Raw genomic sequence first — 23,761 nt, 5'->3', positions numbered from 1 at the left:
AACCAGAAGAACAGCTAATTGTATTCCAATATTTCCAAAAATAAAATATGTTGGAATGTTTGACTGTGTTAGCAGAGTGGTATGGTGATAGCAGATTGCAGCAGCAGAGTAGAATGGGGATAGCAGCAGCAGAGTAGTATGGTGACAGCAGATAGTAGTAGCAGAGTAGTATGGTGATAGCAGCAGCAGAGTAGTATGGTGATAGCAGATGGTAGTAGCAGAGTAGTATGGTGATAGCAGTAGCAGAGTAGTATGGTAGCAGCAGATAGCAGTAGCGGAGTAGTATGGTGACAGCAGATAGTAGCAGAGAAGTATGGTGACAGCAGATAGTAGTAGCAGAGTAGTATGGTGACAGCAGATAGTAGTAGCAGAGTGGTATGGTGACAGCAGATAGTAATAGCAGAGTAGTATTGTGACAGCAGATAGTAGTAGCAGAGTGGTATGGTGACAGCAGATAGTAGTAGCAGAGTAGTATGGTGACAGCAGTAGATGAGTAGTATGGTAGCAGATAGTAGTAGTAGAGTAGTATGGTAGCAGCAGACAGCAGTAGCGGAGTAGTATGGTGACAGCAGATAGTAGTAGCAGAGTAGTATGGTGACAGCAGATAGCAGTAGATGAGTAGTATGGTAGCAGATAGTAGTAGCAGAGTGGTATGGTGGCAGCAGATAGTAGTAGCAGAGTAGTATGGTGACAGCAGATAGTAGTAGCAGAGTAGTTTGGTGACAGCAATAGTAGTAGCAAAGTAGTATGGTGACAGCAGATAGCAGTAGCAGAGCAGTGTGGTGACAGCAGATAGTAGCAGAGTAGTATGGTGATAGCAAATAGTAGTAGCAGATTAATATGGTGATAGCAAATAGTAGTAGCAGAGTAGTATGGTGACAGCAAATAGTAGTAGCAGAGTAGTATGGTGACAGCAAATAGTAGTAGCAGAGTAATATGGTGATCGCAAATAGTAGCGTCATAATATGGTGATAGCAAATAGTAGTAGCAGAGTAATATGGTGACAGCAAGTAGTAGTAGCAGAGTAATATGGTGACAGCAAATAGTAGTAGCAGAGTAGCATGGTGGCAGCAAATAGTAGTAGCAGAGTAATATGGTGATAGCAAATAGTAGTAGCGTCATAATATGGTGATAGCAAATAGTAGTAGCAGAGTAGTATGGTGGCAGCAAATAGTAGTAGCAGAGTAATATGGTGACAGTAGTAGCAGAGTAGCATGGTGGCAGCAAATAGTAGTAGCAGAGTAATATGGTGCATACTTGCCAACTCTCTCTGATTGTCAGGGAGACTCCCTGAAATAGCAGCAATCTCTCTTTCTCCCTGAAGAGTCTAGTAATCTGCCTGATTGCACCTTACCCCCATTATGTAGCTGTTATATACTTAGAAAACAAAATAAATCAGAGATATATACATTCAAGTGGGATCATCCATGCGATTTCCCTACATTGGTTATAAGGCACAATGAACCCTATGTCTACATGCATTAATACATGACCAATCCATGAAAAGTTTTTACTTACTGCTTTGGGCTCGTTTACATTTGGAAGTCAATTTTAAGACACGTCCTCATGTACTCCCCATATCACTATCCATATCACCTGTGATCCTTGCCTTTAGTCTCCAAGTACTGTTAAACGACGTTGATAACTACATTGTGTACAGTCTCATAGGGTGATATCTACATTTTGTACAGTCTCATAGCGTGATATCTACATTGTGTACAGTCTCATATGGTGATATCTACATTGTGTACAGTCTCATAGCGTGATATCTACATTGTGTACAGTCTCATAGCGTGATAACTACATTGTGTACAGTCTCATAGGGTGATATCTACATTGTGTACAGATTCATAGCGTGATATCTACATTGTGTACAGTCTCATAGCGTGTTATCTACATTGTGTAGTCTCATAGGGTGATATTTACATTGCGTAAAGTCTCATAGGGTGATACCTACATTGCATACAGTCTCATAGGGTGATATCTACATTGCGTAACATCTCATAGGGTGATATCTACATTGCGTAACGTCTCATAGGGTGATATCTACATTGCGTAACGTCTCATAGGGTGATAGCTACATTATGTACAGTATCATAGGTAGCTACATTGTGTACAGTCTCATAGGCAGAGGCGTAACTAGGGTATTTGGAGCTCAGGGTAAATTTAAAAAAGGAGCGCGCACCGAAAAATGGGCTTGGCCACATGCTACAAGGGGCGGGGCAACTGAAAAATGGTTCCCTTTCTCATCACTCTGGGAACATTCCTTTCCATTCCATATGCACCTTAATGCAGTGCCTATGTCCGTATAGAGTGTAATAGATTTGTGACTTATTATTATGAAAATACATTTTTTCTGTGCTTGTTGCTGATAACAGTATAACTGTGGGAACGGACCTTGAAACTTATATGAAAACTTTTAATCAATAACTAAACAGTAAATACCACCTGCAGCGTTCTTCTGCTTTGCCTATTACTGACATTGTACAGTATTAAAACAAATATTAGAGCTTAAAGCACAGATCCCTCATCTATACTTTTGTTGGTTTTTGTTATAGGACAAGTTTTGTTCCTTACAATGTTACATTCATATTGTCGTCATTACAATGTCAACAGTTATATAGGCACGTGCAGACTGTCAACATTCTGCAATGAATTGGAGGGGGGGTTAATGTTAGGCTACGGGAGGGTAGGGTTAGGCACTAGGACAGGGTCTTCAACCTTTAAGGCAGTGTGGGCCACATTAAAAAAATTCAACAAAGCCGAGAGCCACTAAGCTATACTGCAGTATTTAATCTCTGCCCCCTCCTCACACAATAATGACCCATGACTGCCCCCTCCTACAATTTTAATTATGTCCCAAAACTGCCCCCCTCTGCAGTGCCCTCAGTAGTGCCCCTTATACAGTTCCCCCAGTCGTGGTCCCCCCCTATGCAGGCCACCAGTAGTGGCCTCCCCTATGCAGTGGCCCCAGTAGTGGTCCCCCTTATGCAGGCCCCCAGTAGTGCCCCTTATACAGTACACCCTATGCAGTACCCCAGTATTGGTCCCCCTTATGCAGGTCCCCAGTAGTGCCCCTTATACAGTACCCCGGTAGTGGTCCCCCTTATGCAGGCCCCAGAAGTGCACCTTATACAGTGCCCCCAGTAGTGGTCTCCCTTATGCAGGCCCCCATTAGCGTCCAGTGCCCCCAAGTAGTGATCCCCCTTATGCAGCCAGGCCCCCATTAGTGCCCTTTACACAGTGCCCTCCCCAGTAGTGGTCCCCCTTATGCAGGCCCCCAGTAGTGTCCAGTGCCCCCAGTAGTGATCCCCCATATGCAGCCAGGCCCCCATTAGTGCCCTTTACACAGTTCCCTCCCCAGTAGTGGTCTGCCTTATACAGGCCCCCAGTAGTTATCACACACAGACATACACACACAAAACATAAAAAACAGGATTTACCTGAATCCCCACTCCTGCTGCTGCTCCTCCGTCTCCGTCCTCCTGCTCGGTCATGCTCTGCATTCTGGGAGAGATGCCATGACATCTCTTCCATCACCCACTGCAGGAGCCGGAAGGGTGAGCTCCAGCCCGGCTTTTGCAGTAGGCGCATCAGCAGCCAATGAAAATCTGTGTGACTCTCATTGGCTGCTAACACACACACATCGCCTGCGGGTAGTACCGGCGGCGATGTGTGTGTAAATGTGTAGTGCGACTGGCTGACTAGGGCGGGCCTGTACTATGGCCAGCAGTGACACACACACACACACACCCCCACACCGCCTGTCCCACGATGCCCAGGGCATGAGCCCCGGTGGCCCTGCCCTAGTTACGCCACTGCTCATAGGGTGGAAAACTACTTTAAATCCCTGTGATTTACCACAGCTTATCCTACAATATAGTGAGTTTCTGTACCTAGGGCTGTGACTAATTACAGGACCCTACAGCACCTCTCATGTGGCCTTCAGGGTGCCTGGAACAGCATCCAAGGGATGCACCAGCACATCCTTAGAACGATCCAGGCAGTGCTATACTTCCCAGAGCCAGCGGCCCAGCCCCCTAGGTGTGACATCATGATAGTTTAGAGTGCAGGGCCGGCACAGGGTGCACTGTCACCGTTATGGAGCTGGCCATACCCTAGTCATCGTCCTAACTATTATGTTGTTTAATTTCTGTATGATGTTACTACTTATGTCAATGAATTTACACTGTACTCTATATATGATATGTAAAGTTACACTGGTGCTATGTACATTCCTTGTATGGTGCAGTCGGGGGCGCCGAGAGGGGGGGGTAGCGGGTACTAATAACCCAGGCCCGGGCTTGCTGGAGGCGCCCAGCGGGAGCCCGGGTCCGGCACCGCTCCCCCTCCCTCTTACGACACAGCAGTGCTGGGCTGCATCGGGAGACTGCTCGCGGCTGCTAAAGCAACAGCCGGAGCGGACTTCTATGCCTATGGGGGGAGCGATCACGCTGATGGCACCCCCCATTGGCTGTGTGCCTGGCTCAGGCCGTGCCCCCTGTCACCTGGGCCCGGCGTGGCTGTCGGCGACCCTGGGTGCAGTGACCCATTTCAGAGATAAAAAGAAGATAATCATAAACAATGCTGGGTCCTGACTCGGCTTGGCTACAGCATACGTACGCCCATTGGGCTCCATATGCACATGGTATTGGTTCCTGGGAAGGAATCCAAAGAACCCTCTGCAGTGAAGCTGCAGCCTACTGGCTGCAGCTGGTAACGACGTTGGCTATCATGACCAAGCTACATTTTTCAGAGCTAGATACATTTTCCCAGACAGTTCTGCATTACTTAGCTGAGGAGAAGAGATAGTTCTGGTGTCTCCTGCATGTAGCCTTTGCTAAATCAGACCAATTCAAAAAAGGTGACTTTTGGGATCATTACTACTGTAGGCCCCAAAGTCAGATAATTTCCTAAACTAAGGGTCCGATGATGAGCATACATCTCCGATGGTTTGGGGTCTGCGTCCACGCAGGACCCATTCTGTGCATGTGCAGAATGGGTTCTGCGATTACATTCGCAGACTTCCCCATGATTGACATGCTGCGGCATTTGGAGGGGAAGGGGGGCTTGGCTGGTCACCCCCTTTTTCCGGCAGGGACAAGGCCAGGATCTGCATCGGTGGATACAGATTCCTGGCCTCTGAAGCGACCAGCACCCGGTCAGGCTGTGGGAAGCTTCACCTCCCACAGCCTGACCAAAGGAGCAACCATCGTGATCATCATTGGCGATGGTTGCGATGGTGCTCGCAAATGCAGCAAGGAGGGTGTCTGACACCTCCTTCTACATGTGCATTAAGATGGACGGAATTGCATAGCCGCTTGTCTTCAGCTCTGCAATTCCATCTATCTATAAATCAGGACCTAAGTTGCTTTAAAGATCTACAGTATCTATCTATCTATCTATCTATCTCTCTATTAAGGATACTGAATTTAAACCTCATGTCTATACCTTCTAAGTCCTGCCTATACCTTCTAAACTTGACGCTATTTGCGTACGCAGTCACACAGTAAATAAAAGCCTTCAGACTTTGAGAAAATGTGTTTCCAACGCACAAAGGTTATTATTCAAGCAAAGTACAGATAGTTACATGCTGTGATCTAAATACAATTTAGCGCAAAGAAATTATATTGACCCAAGGTACAATTATACATACGCACGCGCTCTGGGACCAGTTATTGGCATCAACAAGAAACCTCCGTCAATCAGCAATCAGCAAGAAGACTCCAGATTGGGGTCAGAACACACATATATATATACCCTTTCAGAAATAGACAATACAATAGAGAGTTTTTTTGCGATCCCATTGGTTCTCCATCACGGTGTTTCTGTTACAGGACATTTAACAGGTCGATTCAAATGGACACAGACCAGCCTCCGACAGCCTTTTGTCTCCGTTTTCCCGCCTTATGCAAATCTAAGCTGTTAACTTTACAAAGTACATTTTAGTGTTTTAACTCTCTACAGTCCATAAGTTGAGAATGCATGTTGCGATCTTCACACCAATGATACCGGAAAGCTGTTGAGAAAGTGTAGATCAGTACAACACCAAACACGGTTTACTTATCATGTATTAAACCTTAGATACCAAATAGTCTTTATTTCACAGCATTAGTAATAATTGAATAAACCTTGACTATTACACTTTGAAGCTATGGAACCTTTTACGTGAGTGTGCAGTGTGTAAGTATTAGGGGTTTGGGAAAAGACGCTAGTTAACTTGGGGCAGATGCGTACGCATGAAGCTAATAAACAGCGTTCACATGCAGGATATTATGCATTCGCTAATGTGCGACATGATAACAGCGCAACTGTGTGTATTAATGTGTGTATGGGGTATGGTAAAATATGCGATCACATGATGCTAATAATAGCATCGCCATATGTACTTAAGTGTGAGTTTAGCTAAAATGGCTCTGGGCGGCGATTTGCAAAATGGCGTCTTGCAGATCTCATTTTCAAGATGGTGTCTTGCGGCCATTCGCAAGTTGGCGTCGTTTCGATCTAATTTTTAAACTGATCTTGTCTCAGCCAATTATCCAGCTTCGACACTATCTATGTATGCATATATAAATATATAGATAAATATATATCTCAAGATCTATTTAGCAGGAAAATACAACTATATTTTAAGCTCTAATCAGGCAGCTTATTTTGACTCATGAAGTTGCAGTATACATGTCAATCCAGTAGATGGCCCAGCAAGACATATACTACATGTCATGGAGTCGCTGCTCATGTTACATGCAACCTTTCGGGGGTTACTGTAGTTTAAGTGGCTTGCTCACGAGTTAGTAGCCCCAAGCGTCTTTTTGTGTTAATCAATGAAGGAAAAACTGCAAATATTGTTTACAAAGACATTTCGTGATCAATGTCTACAATATAAAATATTGTAGTGAAGCTGCTGGCAAACGCTAGTGTTAAAGAAATACATCACCTGAAACAGTTCCACTTGTGACCAGCAGGCTGCGATCTGTCCAATTCTGCAGAGAGGTGTGCAGAAACTGTCCTATCCAAATTCTTGCACCTACGCATTATATTCTTGCCATTGTCACACTCGTAACTGCAGAGTTGTGTTTATTCTCTAGTACCTCTTCACCACTCCCCTCCTACCAAATAAAGCACCATTATACACGCTACCCATTGGGGGTCGATAAGACCATGTTGAAATGGTCGGTTGCATTCAATGTGAAAGGCAACAACACACATTTATGGATGAAGTTTTAATGCTGACGACTGTACTGAACAGAAGAATATGAAGAATATGTGAATGTAACAGATGTCAGTAACAGGGAATTTGTGTTTTTCATACAGTAAATGTACTTATTTCCATTCAGCAGATGCCGGTGGTGTGGCGCTGCCAACTGAGCAGGTGGTGTTATCTGATATGTTTTCTTCATTTTAATCTTCAAAATTTGGAAACTTACAGAGAACTTGTTAGCAAAAAAAAAAAAAAGTATCCTTTGATCTGTAAAGTGAGAAATAGGAATCAGACAGAACTTATATTCTTCCATTTACTTCATGTCTGCTGTTCTCACTCAATTTAATTAGCAAAATGTGTCATTGTTTAAATGGTATAGACTGCTAAGTCATTAACGCTTTATAATATTGATGTCTATATGTATATCCTATCCATATGCTGTTCTGTATCTGGCGAGCTTCATTCCCGCGGTAAATGGATTGGATTTTGTCATGCAGTGGTTGGGTGTGTCTACACTTCTCAAAGTATCAACATGTAATACTCTGGCTGAGCCTGACTGGACCGTCAGGCTGTAATATATACCCGGCAGTAACCTACTAAACGTCCTGTCAACTGATTCTTTATTACAGCCCATATTAAAACCTTACATCACGAACAGATGCCAAATCTTTAAGTATGAAATGATGCAAAACTGTAATTGGAGAAAAAGAGGCCACAGCTTTAATTGATACACAACATGGTGGTAAGAAAAGAGCAAGCAAGCCATTCAGCTCTAGCCCCAAACACACTTTATGGAATGGGAACTGCTGTACGCTGGCTGAGCACCATGGTCAAGGAGAAACCACTTTCCCTCCCTTCCTCTGGCTCGGTGTCAGGTCACTTATAAAGACGGTACCCGAGTCCACACAGCCATCACCATCAAGACCTCTTAATGCCTGCTAAAGACCTATAGATATCTAACCAAACAAACCAGTCCATGCCTTCCTCATTCCAATGGACACCATCAAATGTAACTATGTGATGTTTGACCACTGTATGTCCACGAAGGTTCACAAATCATACACCAATATTAACTTCCATCCCTTTGTTAACAATGGCCCCTTTACTCACAGCCTCCCGAAAATCGGGTGCCGCTCCTGACCTCCCGGGGAGGCAGGCAATTCTCCCGGCTGCCGCTCACCCCTCCTATCCCCCCGCTATAATCCCTGCAACCCCCGCAGCGGGGGGGCCAGTGACGCGATTCGCGTCATTTTGGGCCCGCCCCCTGCTTCACAATGCCTATTTTATTGGCATTATGTAGCGGGGGTGGGGCCAAACTGACGCTATCGCGTGACTCCGCCCCCGCCACGCCCACAAGTGATGTCACCCGACCGACCACTCCCCCTTGTCTCGGCCACGCCCACCCCATCCTGCCGATCTGGCTGCTCCCTCCCGGAAGGAGCAGCCAGAAAGTCGGCAGGTATGTCTAAGATACCAGGCGAAAAAACGTTAATTAAGTCTAACTGTCCATTAAAGCTATAATGCTCCAAATCATGAAAATAGATAGACCAAATCTATGCAATGACGGCCTGATTCAAAGTTGTACGCAAACCTGATGCTTCTACGTACAACCTAGGTGCAGGGGGTGCAGCTGCTATGTGGTCCATCTTACTTGTCAAAGTTACGTGTGTTATATGGTTGCTACATGGTGCATTAATGTGGTATATATAGGCATACTGTACATAGGGCCTGGTTCAGAGGTGGCCGGACTGTCGTTGTTTGCGCAGTTGAGCGATTATTTGCTACCACGCATGTGTGAAAGGTCCGAGGAACCCCTACGATACATGCGCACCCCTGCATGTACGCAGAGATCGCTGCTGTGAACGGAGTCGCTTGTAACAGAGGTGGCGGCGGACAGTCATGCACATTCCTGGGAGACGGCTTTAAGTGAACGCTAAAAAGGGCGTCGGTGTTACGGGTGTGTCGGTGAACGCGGCTGCATTCTCCAATACAGAGCCGCAGCCACAGAGGCCATGATTAGAGATAGTGTAGAAGGGGACAGTCCGCCAGCCGTAGGTCGACGTAAGTGTCAATGGTGATCGCAATAGTTGCGCCAATAGTGGAATGTTTGAGTCCACTGCCGGATTTGCACTGTCCATGGACATTTTAAGTGCAATTTCCGGCGCTCGCCAGTACCCTAGGGGGAGGCTGAGGCTATCATTTGCATATACTAGAGACTAGTGTCTACTCCTGTGCGCCAGCCACTAGAGAGGAGGTAGCCCACACAGAGGGCAAAATTTACTAAGCGGCGGTTTGACGGCGGGTTATATTCTGTTCTAAACCCCGGCGGTTTGGTGGTGGGTTATATTCTGTTCTAAACCCCGGGGGTTTGGTGGCGGTTTTGCAGCGGTTTCTAAATGACAGCCCTGTTCTATTCTATTCTAAAATGTGTTTGATGGCAGTTTTGCAGCGGTTTTGGCCTTAGTAAATCTGCAGATAGCAAAACCGCCGCCAAACCAAATTTTAAAATAGAATAGAACAGGGCTGTCATTTAGAAACCGCTGCAAAACCGCCACCAAACCGCCGGGGTTTAGAACAGAATAGAACCCGCCGTCAAACCGCCTCTTAGTAAATTTTGCCCAGAGACTGAGTGACAATGTTGAATAATTCATACTTGTATACAACACTCAGAAATGTGCCATGATGGATCTTGTCATAATGCTCAATGTTCAGTGTCTTGTAATATCCTAGCCTGGAGCCTTACAGCAAAGGCATACACAGAGCATGCTTCAAGTCAAGGATAACACTGTGATTCACTTAGATGAAAGCCCAGTCATTTGCTAAGTCATTTCAGTACTGGAAAATGTCAGTGGGAGTAAATGGACAGCTAAACCAGCAAAGCCGTTCAGCACAGACTCACGGGTGACCTTTCGTTTAGAATTTAAGGTCAAAACTATGGGGATCATAGAGTACATGAAACTTCAAGCACACTGACAACAATAGTTTTTACTGTAACAAATCTAATTACACAAATCGTTAAGTTCAATTTTTGCCCCCACAAGCTGTAAACACGTCTCTCCAATCTATACAGAATTGTATGTGTGTTTCAGCCCTCGCTGTTGATTCTAATCACTAGGATACCCATGATAGCATATAGCAAAGGTCAATAAACAAAGCGGTAAGGTTAAACCCATCACACATAGATTGGGGGGTCACCCATTGCAGTAAGACACAGAAAACAATTAGGACTTTGTGAAAATGTGACATCTCTGTCTGGGTTTTTTCCAGCCGTCACCTGCTGGGATAATTGGAGTAAATCTGTGGATCTGTTGTGGTTCTCTGGGTTAAGGCAAGGTCGCCGGTCAAGAGGCTCATCATTGAAAAGATGTATTCTTCCCCCATTGTTCTCCGCTCCCTCTCGCTCAGAAATAAATCAATGGTGAAACAGTTGCTTTTCAGCGTCCATGACATGTACGATTCATTACGACGTTTGTTAACGCTTGTCTGGCTTGTTAATGACATTAAAATTTACCTTTTTCTGCTGTTATATTAGTTGATTGTGGGTTGATCACTGATTGCGCCGAAGTAGATTCTCGAAGGTATCTAGTACTGTCCAGAGATGATGGGCAACTTCTACAATGTAAAAATGGGGGCGTATGTTGAGTTGGACGCAATGCCATGGAGTTGGCAACTTTTTGTGACTGCATCTCAATACCTAAAAAGTCTCACAAAGCATGTGTCCTATGGTTTGTTTGCACAGACTGGGAGGTGGCTGTGCAAATGTACGAAGATCTTCCTTCTCATTGGTGTATTATAGGAGTGCCAGGGCGTGTTGCAGGATTAGTTCTGGACTCTGATACTGGTGCAAGTCCCAATGGTGCTTCAGAATCAGCATCAATATGGAAATACTTAGAGCTCAGGGCCTGATTCAGAGCTGGACGCTCTGATCAGAGCGCTCGCTCTGAATCAGGCCCGGCCTACCTAAAATTGGAGCGGTGTCACAGTTGGTGCTAGTGAGTTACCTGTATCAGGTGATGAACTGGAATCACTGGAGGCCGGCTGGACTGGAACCATGGGTAACATGAATAGCTCTTTTAATATAAGAAGTGGGTAGCAGTGAGAACTGCCTTTGGTGATGAGTGACTGGAACTGGAAACTAGCAACGTTGGAGTGAGACCAGAAGGAACTTGGAGGGACCGGACTGGGACCGGCAGGTAGGCTGACTGAGCTGGTTGGGGTACCAGTAGATGAGCTTGCAGATGGATGGTACCACGGAAGCTACTTGGTGCAGCTAATGAGCTGAGATGAGAGATGGTAGCGTGGAACTACTTGGTGCGGCCTGGGAGCCGTGGGTGAGAGATGGTAACGTGGAAGCTACTTGGTGTGGCCTGGGAGCCGTGTGGAGAAGCTGGTAGCGTGGAAGCTACTTGGAGCGGCCTGGGAGCCGTAGGTGAGAGGCTGGTAGCGTGGATAGCTGAACGCAGCAGGCTTACGGATAGCACTGGTCTAGGAACCAGCAGGAGCCTGGGACATACTGGTACACAGAGGTACAGCTATAGCACAAGTAGTACACAATGGAACGTAACTAGATGTTCAAGCACTGAGTACTATTAGAGGAGGATCTATATACCTAGAGTCTGGCAGCGATTGGTGGATACAGACAGGTGGTCTGGCAGTGGCATTCAGAGTGGAGCAAGGCACAACATGCAGAGGGAGAAATCATCTCTGCAGCCCTTGAGAATCAGGACCACACCTGTGATTCCAATTAAGACTAGCAATGCTCACAGACAGAGCAGAGTCCAGGTGTTTAATCAGTGTGGGGGGAGAGCAGTCTGCACACACAGAGATGTTACAGCCTGCATGATTCAGCCAGAGCAGATGTCCCAGGAGAATTACAAACATAGATCCATGGAGCAGCCCGCAGAGGTTAGTCATAAAAGGTAAAAATTAGCCAGGATTGTGACAAGCGGCGCATAGCTGTGGGTTACCACCCTCAGCTTATGTGAGCATCCATGATGATGGTCGCGATAGTCAAGACTCAAGACCATCGCGACCATCGGGCTTGCGACGAGACCCTGCGATAGGGTCTCGCTGCCGCAAGCCCTGGAGTGATGTTGGCTCTATCAGAGCCAAAATCACTCCCACTGACATCACTAGTGATGTCAGTGGGGCCGGACCCAGACGGTAGGCGTTCCCATGGGAATGCCTCCGTCTGGCAGCCACACCCCCGGCATGCCCTCCAAAGGGGGCGTGCTGTTACTCACCATCGACAGTACGCCCCCTTTGGAGCGAGACCCCGAGCGACGGATTCGCCGTCGCTCGCCGGGTCTCGTGCATGCGCACGACGGAGCTCCCTCCGTCGTGCGCATGCACACTTGGGCACCATCGACCCGCTTGCGAGCGTACAGCGCTCTATGTGGTATGTTTATTGTATATGGTTTTATTGGTATTGCTAAAATAGGTTTGGTAAATCTTCTCATACAGTACCTCTATTAACTGCTCCTGTGCCAGGTAGGATGATTTGTTGTTGGATTGTCCTTCTGCAGGGACAAATATTGCTGTGGGCGCTACTAAAATCAGGGAATATCTATTAAATGCACCCTCTCCCCTCCCTTATATCATTGAAATATGCATTCATAAGAAGTCCGGGCCAGAACTAGGGGTGTGCAAATGGTGCCGCCGCCCAGGAAGCAGGGCATAGGAGGTGGCACTGTCACTCCCCCATGCAAGGCTGCAATCAGAAATTGTTGGGCCCCCACACCTAATCGATTCCCCCCACCTTCTCCAATGGCTTGGCGGACGCAGGGGTGTGTCATTGAGCCCTGGTACCCACAGCAGGTGTATGCTACGAAGCTCCCTCCCCGCAGATCTTTATGTCCCCAACATTTTCCAGCCTCCCCTCACACCTCCCCACATGATAAAAAAAAAAAAGAGTTAAAGAGTAGATGAAAAAATATATATAAAAAAAATCTTTTAAATATTAAAAAGTGAATAAAGCTACGCTCACTATTTTGACCACCGGGATGCTGTTACTTGAATATTGAGTTATCTCTCTGTATTTATGCCACCTAGTTCACTAAGTTTATTAAGTATAATTCTCCAATTAATGTGTCATATACCTATACTCAATTGTACAATTTCTGCTGTAAGTTCATCTTTTTCTATTGGCTGATTATCATTTCTTTAGCATTACTGAGAGTAAATCTCCTATTTCTCTAGCTAATTTGCATGCCCTGCCCCTCGATAATTTGATTATCGCTATAGCCCATCTAAAGGACTTTAAAATGTTTAATAGTCTGCAATATATTGGTTAACTGACAGAGCCATATTACGATTTGTATGCACTTTAAGTGCTGTTTAAATTACCCAGAGGCTCTTATGTTAGGTTCCTGAAGCGGACTTGCTGAAAACTATAAGAAGGAAGTTGAATTGTTTATCCCCGTTCTTTGCTTTACATATTCATAACCTTTTGGTCTTGGTCTCTGGGGTCATTATCTTTGAGCTGAGATCACTTATTATTCTCTTTAGTATGCAGTAAAGTGTATTGTACTGTATAACTTCACTTGGGAGTAGTTTGCGGCAAAAGCTGTGACTCCCCCCTTTTGTTTTTTTGGTAGAGAAAATTAGAAAATATGATTGTGGAAGAAGCTTGGTATCACAATGCGCATTATATCATATGTTTTGCATATTATTACAATATTATTGTGGATTTCTATTACTTGTCATGTGCAATGTTTTATATTGCTTAAACTTGGCATCACATTATTCTTTATACTGTATGCTTTGCGTTTTGTTACGACGTTGTTGTGGTTTTCCATTACGTCATATGTAACTTTTTTTATTGCTTAGTGATTTGTTTCTGATATCACTGTATCATTTTGACCGTTGTACTGATTTCAACATGTTATGTACAGTGTCTTTACTAAATGTGATGTTGTATTGTGGTGCTTGTGCTTCAATAAAAATATATATATATAAACAAAGTGAATAAAGCATTTTATTCATGGAGAGAGAGGGCAGAGGGGCACATGGGGTGAGGGCATAGAGGCGCACATGGAGAGAGGGCAGAGGCGCACATGGAGAGAGGGCAGAGGCGCACATGGGGTGAGGGCATAGAGGCGCACATGGAGAGAGAGGGCTGAGGCACACATGGGGTGAGGGCATAGAGGCGCACATGGAGAGAGAGGGCAGAGGCACACATGGGGTGAGGGTGTAGAGGCGCACATGGGGAGAGAGGGCAGAGGCACACATGGGGTGAGGGCATAGAGGCGCACATGGAGAGAGAGGGCAGAGGCACACATGGGGTGAGGGTGTAGAGGCGCACATGGGAGAGAGGGCAGAGGCACACATGGGGTGAGGGCATAGAGGCGCACATGGAGAGAGGGCAGAGGCGCACATGGAGAGAGGGCAGAGGCGCACATGGGGTGAGGGCATAGAGGCGCACATGGAGAGAGAGGGCTGAGGCACACATGGGGTGAGGGCATAGAGGCGCACATGGAGAGAGAGGGCAGAGGCACACATGGGGTGAGGGTGTAGAGGCGCACATGGGGAGAGAGGGCAGAGGCACACATGGGGTGAGGGCATAGAGGCGCACATGGAGAGAGAGGGCAGAGGCACACATGGGGTGAGGGTGTAGAGGCGCACATGGGAGAGAGGGCAGAGGCACACATGGGGTGAGGGCATAGAGGCGCACATGGAGAGAGAGGGCTGAGGCACACATGGGGTGAGGGTGTAGAGGCGCACACAGAGAGGGCAGAGGCACACATGGGGTGAGGGTGTAGAGGCACACATGGAGAGAAAGGGCTGAGGCACACATGGGGTGAGGGCGTAGAGGCACACATGGGGTAAGGGTGTAGAGGCACACATGGGGTGAGGGTGTAGAGGCACACATGGAGAGAGAGGGCTGAGGCACACATGGGGTGAGGGTGTAGAGGCGCACACAGAGAGGGCAGAGGCACACATGGGGTGAGGGTGTAGAGGCACACATGGAGAGAAAGGGCTGAGGCACACATGGGGTGAGGGCGTAGAGGCACACATGGAGAGAGAGGGCTGAGGCACACATGGGGTGAGGGCATAGAGACGCACACGGAGAGAGGGTAGAGGCGTACATGGGGTGAGGGCATAGAGGCGCACATGGAGATGGCTGAGGCACACATGGGGTGAGGGTGTAGAGGTGCACACAGAGAGGGCAGAGGCACACATGGGGTGAGGGTGTAGAGGTGCACACAGAGAGGGCAGAGGCACACATGGGGTGAGGGTGTAGAGGCATACTTGGATAAATGAGGTAGAGGCAAGAAAAGGGCAGAGATGGGGAGGGGGCAGAAAGCACAGATGAGGTTGAGGAACAGATATAAGGAGTGGGGGAAGGGGCACAAATAGAGGGAATGGGCTGAGGCGCAGATAGGTGGATGGAGCTGAGGCACAGATACAGGGAGGGGGCTGAGGCACAGATACAGGGAGAGGGCTGAGGCACAGATGGGGGGAAAGGATGAGGGGGCTGAGGCACATATTACTGTATAAGGGGACAGTGGGACAGACTGCAGGGGAAATGGGCAGAGACACCCGTGTGGAGCAGTTAAGCACCTCTGTGCACCAGAGCTACTGCGTAACCCTCTCCTTTATGGTGCACACTAGGCTGCTGCCTGGCCAATGTGGGGAGGAGTGTGGGAGGAAGAGCTACTGCCGATACTGAGGCAGTTTTCTGAGGTTTGACGCATTCCCCATACTGTATGTATCAATCTCAGGACAGCAAAACTTTCCAGAGCTTGCATCAGTTAGTCATTGACATCTATAGGATGGGGTTGTCTAATAGAAGCCTATGGGTTTCTTTCCACATAATTCCAGAGAGTTACAATAGGATCCCTCCCGGTATCCCCCTCGGCTCATGCACGCACTGGACGACGGTGCAAATGGACTCCCAGGTCCTAAACCCGGAAGTGCTCACACCACAAAGTGGTTTTAATTGCAAAACTACATGCATACAACATTAATAACCTCTGATATGCATGCAGTAAGTGGTGCGATGTATCGCATTCAAAATGCCTATAGCGTTTTCCATGATTTTAACCTCCATTATTGTATTTGGTACATTGCTCTCCACAATTATATTTGGTACTAGCTGTAATGCCCAGTGTTGCCTAGCTCTTTTTTATTTATTCTCCTATATCGCCACTTGCTCCTCTATTTCTCTCCATCTCTCTCTCCTTCTCTTCCCCTACTCTATCCCTTTTTTTTTCTTTCCACACCCCAACACTTTCTCCCCACCTCCCTTCTCCCTGCCCCATAGTATCGCTCTATCACCATAATTATCTCCATAATTGTATTCTGTACAATGTTCTCCATACTTGTACCCTGCAAAGTGTTTATAATGTTCTTTGATTAAACCTGTCTTTCTTACCTACATTTTACAGATTGTATCGCTACCTAATTACAATTGTCTACTGTGCCATTATGTTTAAAATATGTTAACTTCTTACTGAAAATATTGTCCTTGCCTTTCCTGGAAGTATATTTACTAAAGTGAGAGTTTTTAGACGTAGAGATGTTGCCCATAGCAACTAATCAGATTCTACATAACATTTAACTAGCACTTTCTAGAAGATAATAGCTATAATCTGATTGGTTGCAACTTGCTATGGGCAACATCTCCACTTCTAAAACCTACCACTTTAGTAAATTTACCCCCTGGATACAATTATTACGCAGGTGTTTAGTTTTATTCCTTGTGTTCTTTCTCTAGGTCACAGCGGGTAGTTGGGGATACCGTGTATTATGGTGCATATACACGGTCAGATTTTTCTTCAGATCTGAACGATAACGATTTAAAAAATTGTTCAATCGTTCATATCTGAAGGAAAATCTGATATATCTGACATATCCGTCAGATCTGTCAGATGAACGATTTGAACGATGCGCGTTCCCGATGGTCAGATAACGATATCTGACATCTGATGTGTTTGCAGTCAGACTTGGTCGATTCCATTCATTTTAATGCAGTCAAAAATCATTCAATCGTTCCAATCGTTCAAATCTTTGGTAAAATCGTTCAATCGTTCATCTGACAGATCTGTCAAATCTGACCGTGTGTATGCTCCATTAAACCAGTCAGCTACGGTTTCATGTGAAAGTATAAATAGATGCACGTTACACAAATCCTATTCAATGTATGTTTCTTTCAACAGCAAAGTCCACAAATGCTTAAAGCAATATGGCCTTAGGAGGCCAATCGGGTCTGACCCAAAAAGTTCCTAGCAGCATGGACTTTTGCATTTAGTAATATTCCTGCTTTCACGATATTAATTATTTTTCCTTTTTTTTTCGTCAGCAGATGAACACACAGAAACTGCACTCCTACCAACAAATGGCGGTCTTCACTCCATATTAGAGGACCCAGTATCTCCAGCCTTTGGTGCCACAGTGATCATCATCGTGACTGTCGTGATTTCCGGCAGTGCCTATCTGTGTTTTCTGAAGTACATATGTTCTGGATGCTGTAAAGCCACTCAGGTTGTTCCAGTGAGAAGATTTGACCCTTCTCGATCTGAAGAGCAAGTATAGTCATTGTATCGTGAATCTGTGTAGAAGATGGACCTACCGCAAGGCTGAGTCAATTTGACCAATGGCTGGAGATTGCCAGAGCCGAGCCATGGACAGAATCTCAGTACATGTTTGGCAGAATAATGGAACAGAGCCAGAAAGCCATATTCAAAGTATAAATGTGTCATGGTTATGCTAGAGAAGACAATATTTTTGTTCTACTGGATTATCGACAGTGATAATGGATTTCGAGTCTGCAATGACACTTTGTCATTTCAGAGCAAACTGTACAATGCATAAATTAAAAAAAGCAACGCAGTTAATAAAAAGCAAATATACCTAAATTAAAGTAACAATAGTAATAATAATAATAATCATCATTTTGTGGTGCTTTTTTGACCAATGCACAATGCTTTTTGTGTGGGACAAGCTGAAAGTCAAAATAAAAGTTAAACAACATCAGAAAGGATTGAAAAACAAAAAGGTCAAACAATATTGTTGTTTAAAAAGTTGCAAACTTGTGTTATTCTCATCATTATTTTTATAGACAGAAAAAAAAGTTTCACGCCTTCAGGTGTAAACACCATAACTCCTTATTGTGTCTTATGGATAAGAGTTGATCCTTATTCTTCGATCAAACAAATGAAACACCTGGAAATATGGAGATAAACATTTTGTTTTGAATCCTTCCAGGAATAGTTTGTTATAATGTATTTTATATTGTATTGTTTTTGGGGTTTTTTATCGCCAGATTTCAATAAAATTCCCCAATCTATAAAATTGGAGATTATTTAATCCTGACGTGTTTTTGTTTCCTTTTAAGTCCTCTGCTCTTACATCTTGGTATCTCTGCTCCACGCTGCACGTTGTCTAATTATTCCCTGGGCCGTCTGCCAGAAGGATATTTTCATCTCAGTGCGGCTTTTACTGAAAACAGTTACATGTTTACACTACAGTGCAAAAATGTAAAAAGCGAGATAATGAACAATAATAAATTATGTACGTGGCAATGGTTATCAGAACTGTCAAGAGCGCATACCTCCCAACATGACCCTCTCCAGGAGGGACACAATGCTCTGGTCCTGGACTTCCCTGGTAAGAGGTGGGGCTGCAGCGCAGTTCAAAATTCAAATAGGGGAGCCACACCAACTGTCATTTCACACACTGCCAAAGATCACAGGCTGGGACTCACTGGCAGTTGGTGTGACTCCCCTATTAGAATTTTGGACTGTGCTGCAGCCCCACCTCTAGAGCCTCCACCAATCATAAATTACCAGGGAAGTCCAGGACCAGAGCATTGTGTCCTTCCTGGAGAGGGGTCATGTTGGGAGGTATGAGAGCGTGAATGACTGTCACAGCCACTGAATTGCTACAATCAATACCATAGCGCAGTGGTTCCCAAACTGTGCGCCGTGGCTCCCTGGGGTGCTTCAGGACTCTTGCAGGGGTGCCTCAGGTTGGTGGTCCAGCACCAAATCAAATTATTTATAGTCAATGTAATGTAAATATGTGGACAAACAGAAGCGCAAACCTGTCCACCACCACATAACTGAACCTAAGGATGACAGGTCAGCGCAATTTACTTAATTCTTTTTTTCTCAATAACAAACTTTTGGCTTAGGGGTGCTGAGAAAACAATGTTGATACTCTAGGGCGCCGCGATTCAAAAAAGCTTGTGAACCACTGCCCTAGCGAAATGAGCTATGGTAATCGAAATTTGTGCAATTGTTGCTGCTGGATAATCAAGGTCGCTATGGTAACAGGAACTGATCATAGTTGCCCCTATCCCCTATGAATTTGCCTGGAGCATGCTCAGTTACGCCCTCCAAAAATCTGGCATCCATTTGCACTAAGCAGGGGCGTATCTATAATGGGTAATAAAGGTCGCTATGGTAACAGGAACTGATCATAGTTGCTCCTACGGTTCCCTATGAATTTGCCTGGATGCCTCCACAAATCTGGCATCCATTTGCACAAAGCAGGGGCATATCTATAATGGGTGCAGGGTGTGATCTGGGTCTAGGGGGGCCCCGTACCACACACCCTGCCCCCATAGTATTACTTACCTCTCCGGAGTCGCACGTTGGAGCCGTGGTCTAGCGCTGTAAAAATGACTGGAAAATGGCCGCCGCGGCCATTTTCCCATCGTTTGCGCATGTGCAGTACAGGGAAAATGGCCACCGCTGTAATTTTCCCGGTGACCAGCGCATACTCTATAGACTCTGGGCGCACTCTAGTGCCCAGAGTCTATAACTCCGGCGCTGGCCGCGCACAGCTCAGTGCGCTGCCGGCAGAGGGACAGAGAGGAGGGGGCCCGTGTCGGAGACAGCACACAGGCCCCCTCCTCTCTAGAAACGCCCCTGGCACTAAGGGTCCTATTTATCACAACAGACATGTATTATATTCAGTGGTGGCTTCAGAGGTGGGTTTGCAGTGCAGATCAAATTTCAAATAGAAGAGCCACACTAACTGCCCTTCCAAATGCTACCAAACTTCACCGGCCGGAACTCCCTGGCAGGGAGTTCCAGCCGGTGATGTTTGGAAGGGTAGTTGGTATGGCTCCCCTATTTGCCCTTCGGAATACTATAAATTTGTACTTTTTTTATATATATATAATGTTATTTACATCCGTTTTCGCTTTCACTGGAAAATCACATACATTTCAGGAGAAAAATGTCTGTGTTTAGTTATAATGGTGTTAAATTACAATTTCACAGAAAATGACACTGAAACATCCTCCTCAGACCCAGCCTGACTAAATACTTTCAACAGAGCTACTGTAGTATTATTTCAGATGATAAATCTTCTCCTTTCCTTAAATTGTTCTTGTCACTTCTCCACAGGGCCATAACTAGGGGTGTGCAGGCGGTGCCATCGCCCAGGGAACACGGCCTTATTGGCGGCATGATCGCTGCCCCATGGCACACGCTTGCCAGGCCCCTGCGTGCAACTTAGAATCAGCCCAAAATATTTGTAAAGCTTGTCCACTTCTGAAATCTGTATCGTATGTGACATCACAATCCCAAAGTGAACTTATCACAGTATGTCATTGGACAGAGAAGTTGTTAAGAACTGGTCTGTGGACTGCGGCGAAGAACCGTGGACTGCGCAGAAACCTAGAGATTAGTGGTGGGAATAGACCACTTGAAGTTTTCATTTGTTCAAGACAGTCACTGTAAAGTCATCTTTGAAATCGCAACTGTCACAGACCCACAGGAGTGCGCCCACAGAGGCTGGTACAATGGCACCAATATAGAAGGGTTGCTCCTAGTACACCCAGCAGTTTTTGTTAGAGATGAGTGGTTGGGGATTCTGTGGAATCCGAACTGCTCTGTACTCCGGGGATCCGAGTCCACACGAGCTGCGGCTTGGGTGTTCCCGTCTGACCCGGATCCCACTTCGAGGCCGAACGTCATCCTCCGGACGTTGGATTCTCGCTAGAGTTGGTTTCTATATAAGGCGCCATTTCACTCGCATGCTGCGCACTGTCCTGCTGATTAAAGTGGCTGTGTCCAGACTCACAAGAGGCTGTGCTGGTAAAGTGACTGTGTATAGGGGACACACTGCATGCTGATGTAGGCTGCGCTATACTCTGCTGATTAAAGTCTAGACTCATAAGTGGCTGTGTGCACAAGGCATGCTGATGTATGCTGCGCTGTACTCATGCCCATCTGCTCCTGTGTAAAACAAAAGTAAAATATATTTTTATAAAAGTTTAAAAAGTTAAAAATAAAAAAACGTGTATACAAGCACTGTGACTCCTTGGGCCGTAGCCCACTGTGTATACAATTACTGTGACTCTGCTGGCCATACCCCACTGTGTATACAAGTACTGTGACTGCTGGCCGTACCCCACTGGGTGGGTGGGAGCTTCCAAGGACACCATCTTGCACTACCTCTCATTTCTGCCACTGCTGTGTGGCAATCTGTCATAGATGTGCTTTAAACTGCTGTGTCTGTGCTGCTGCTCTGTCGCTTAGTAACCAGTCAGCTCACTGCAGCCTTTGGCCAATAATGGTGAAAACAATATTGTGAGCTGTGAGGTGGTCTATAAAGGACTGGAAATTAATGTTATTGAGGTTAATAATACCCTAGGAACAAAAAAAAGCCCAAATTATATGATTTTAGCTTTTTTTGTAAATTTTTGTAAAAACATCCAAGTCCAAAACCAGTCATGGTGCTTTGGCAAATCCAAATCCAAATCTAAAGCTGGATGACAAATGAGAGCCAAATCTAAATCCAGCAAAAATGGTCCGGTGCACATCTCTAGTAATTTTAAGTGATTATTAGATAAATGTATTTAATATAAACATTTTGAGCCTGATTTGGAGTCGGACGCACACACTGCCGACAGGGAGGGGGCTAAGATGAGACAGTCCGTCTTCCAGGCATGTTATGGGAGTGCCGCAGGTAGTGTCGCTGGTTATGAACTCAAATGCATAATCGCTCACATTGGAGAAGGAGAATCTGCACCTAGCGGGGAGCTGGGGCAAGTTCCTAAACATATACTAAGCGGTAGTTGAACATATAAAGACACTCAAAGTGGGCGTCTCAGTCCTTGTGTGTCCGGATCTACGGCTGTATTGTAGTGAAGGGCTTGTAGCGACGTTTACAAAAAGTTGCAGATGTCTGACTGGCAATAGACGCAGAGAGACAGACGCTGCTGCGTACAACTCAGCCTAAAGGGTTATTCTGTGTATGTATAGATTCTCTGTATGTATTATTATATTTTATTATATTTTATTATATATGAAAACCAGATCATATTCTTATACCCCTTTTCCACTTGTCAAAATACCGGGGTTATTGCCGCATCAACCCGGGTAGCAGCTCAGTGGAAAAGGCTCCTAGGAAAATCTCCCGAGTCGATTGACCCTGCATTTATTCCCGGGTCTCTAAGCAGGGTTTTACGCGGGTAAAACCCTGCTCAGGCTCAGTGGAAACAGGTAACCCGGGTCTTCCAACCTGGGACCTGTTTACCGCATGGTGATTGGCTGATATTCGGTAGCTGTCTGTGACAGCTGTCACCGGGGAGGGATAGATTACAGCTTTCCCATATGGTCCAGACTGTTTCGGTTTTTACCCCATCCCAGCTTCATACGGGGAGGCTATAAGCCTCCCGAATGACACTGCCCTCCCCCGGGAAGGACCCACTCCCCTAGTGGCCGGTCTGCTCCGGTCTGGCATTCAGGGTTGATCTGGAGTTTCCGGCGCTTGGTGATAACATCATCTCCAAGCGCTGGCACTGCACCTGTGTGCAGTGTGAACGGTGCTGACCCGGGTCGGCGCCGCAGTGGAAATGGGGTAAAACCCGGGTCTGACCTAGCTTGGAACCGTGGGCCTGATTCAGAGCCGCTCGTAAGTGGCCGCTCGTTCGCTCCGAGCGATATTCGCACATCTGCGCATGCGTATGGGTTTTAGTACGCATGCGCGAACCAGTCAGTGCGGCGTTTGTGGGTGGTAACAGGGGAAGGTGCTTGAAAACGGGGAGTGGAGATCAGAACGCAGGCGTGCCAAAAGGTCAAAATGGGCGTTTTAAGGGTGTGCATAATTAACAAAGCAGCGTCATCGACCACGTCAGTTGGTTGTCTTTTAGCCAGAACTGCTCGCATGATTGCGGTAGGAAAATGCAACCACAAGAATAGCGAGCAGTTCATTCGCCTTTCGATTTACTCGATTAATCAAATAAATAGCGGAGATGACGTATGATGCGAGCGGCCAAGCGGCGTTTTTTACAAATTAACGACCGCAAGTTTTGTTCGCTCGTTCAGACATGGAGGCATCAACAGACCGCAAAGAGCGAACGGTCAATTTAAATAGCCAGCCCCTTTTTATGAACGAGCGAGCGCAAATAGCGTCCGGCTCTGAATCAGGCCCTGTGTTACTAATCCCGGGTCAGACCCGGGATTTTGATGGAAAAGGGGTATAAGTCAAATTCATATTGATATACGGATCTAGACAACTCGAAAACCATCTCTAGTGTGAGATATTTTAGTTAAACCCATTTGTTGCATCTGAAGTGGTGGTTTAAGTTTTTATCTCATT

General features: G+C 46.0%; 1 protein-coding gene across 8 annotated transcripts in view; it reads left to right on the top strand.

Annotated features, from left to right (window-relative positions):
- The window catches only part of LOC148503018 (uncharacterized), a 127,801-nt gene extending 109,290 nt beyond the window's left edge, over positions 1–18,511 (top strand). For 4 of the 8 annotated variants that reach the window (XR_015869939.1, XR_015869940.1, XR_015869945.1 and 1 more), the window contains one exon: positions 17,508–18,511. Coding sequence is in view for 1 of the 8 variants with exons in the window: in XM_088449024.1 (XP_088305150.1) it covers positions 17,508–17,737 (230 nt within the window). In the remaining 7 variants the exon portion in view is untranslated. Of the gene's footprint in view, positions 1–10,468; positions 10,612–17,504 lie in introns of those variants that run through there. The other 4 variants (XR_015869938.1, XR_015869941.1, XR_015869943.1 and 1 more) reach the window with 2 other exon arrangements.
- Positions 18,512–23,761: the final 5,250 nt, after the last annotated feature.

This window comes from Taudactylus pleione, unplaced genomic scaffold (genome assembly GCF_031769625.1).
Source record: "Taudactylus pleione unplaced genomic scaffold, aTauple2 ptg000478l, whole genome shotgun sequence".
NCBI lineage: Eukaryota > Metazoa > Chordata > Amphibia > Anura > Myobatrachidae > Taudactylus > Taudactylus pleione.
Note: the sequence above shows the minus strand (reverse complement) of the source record. Positions and strands in the feature narration are given on the sequence as shown.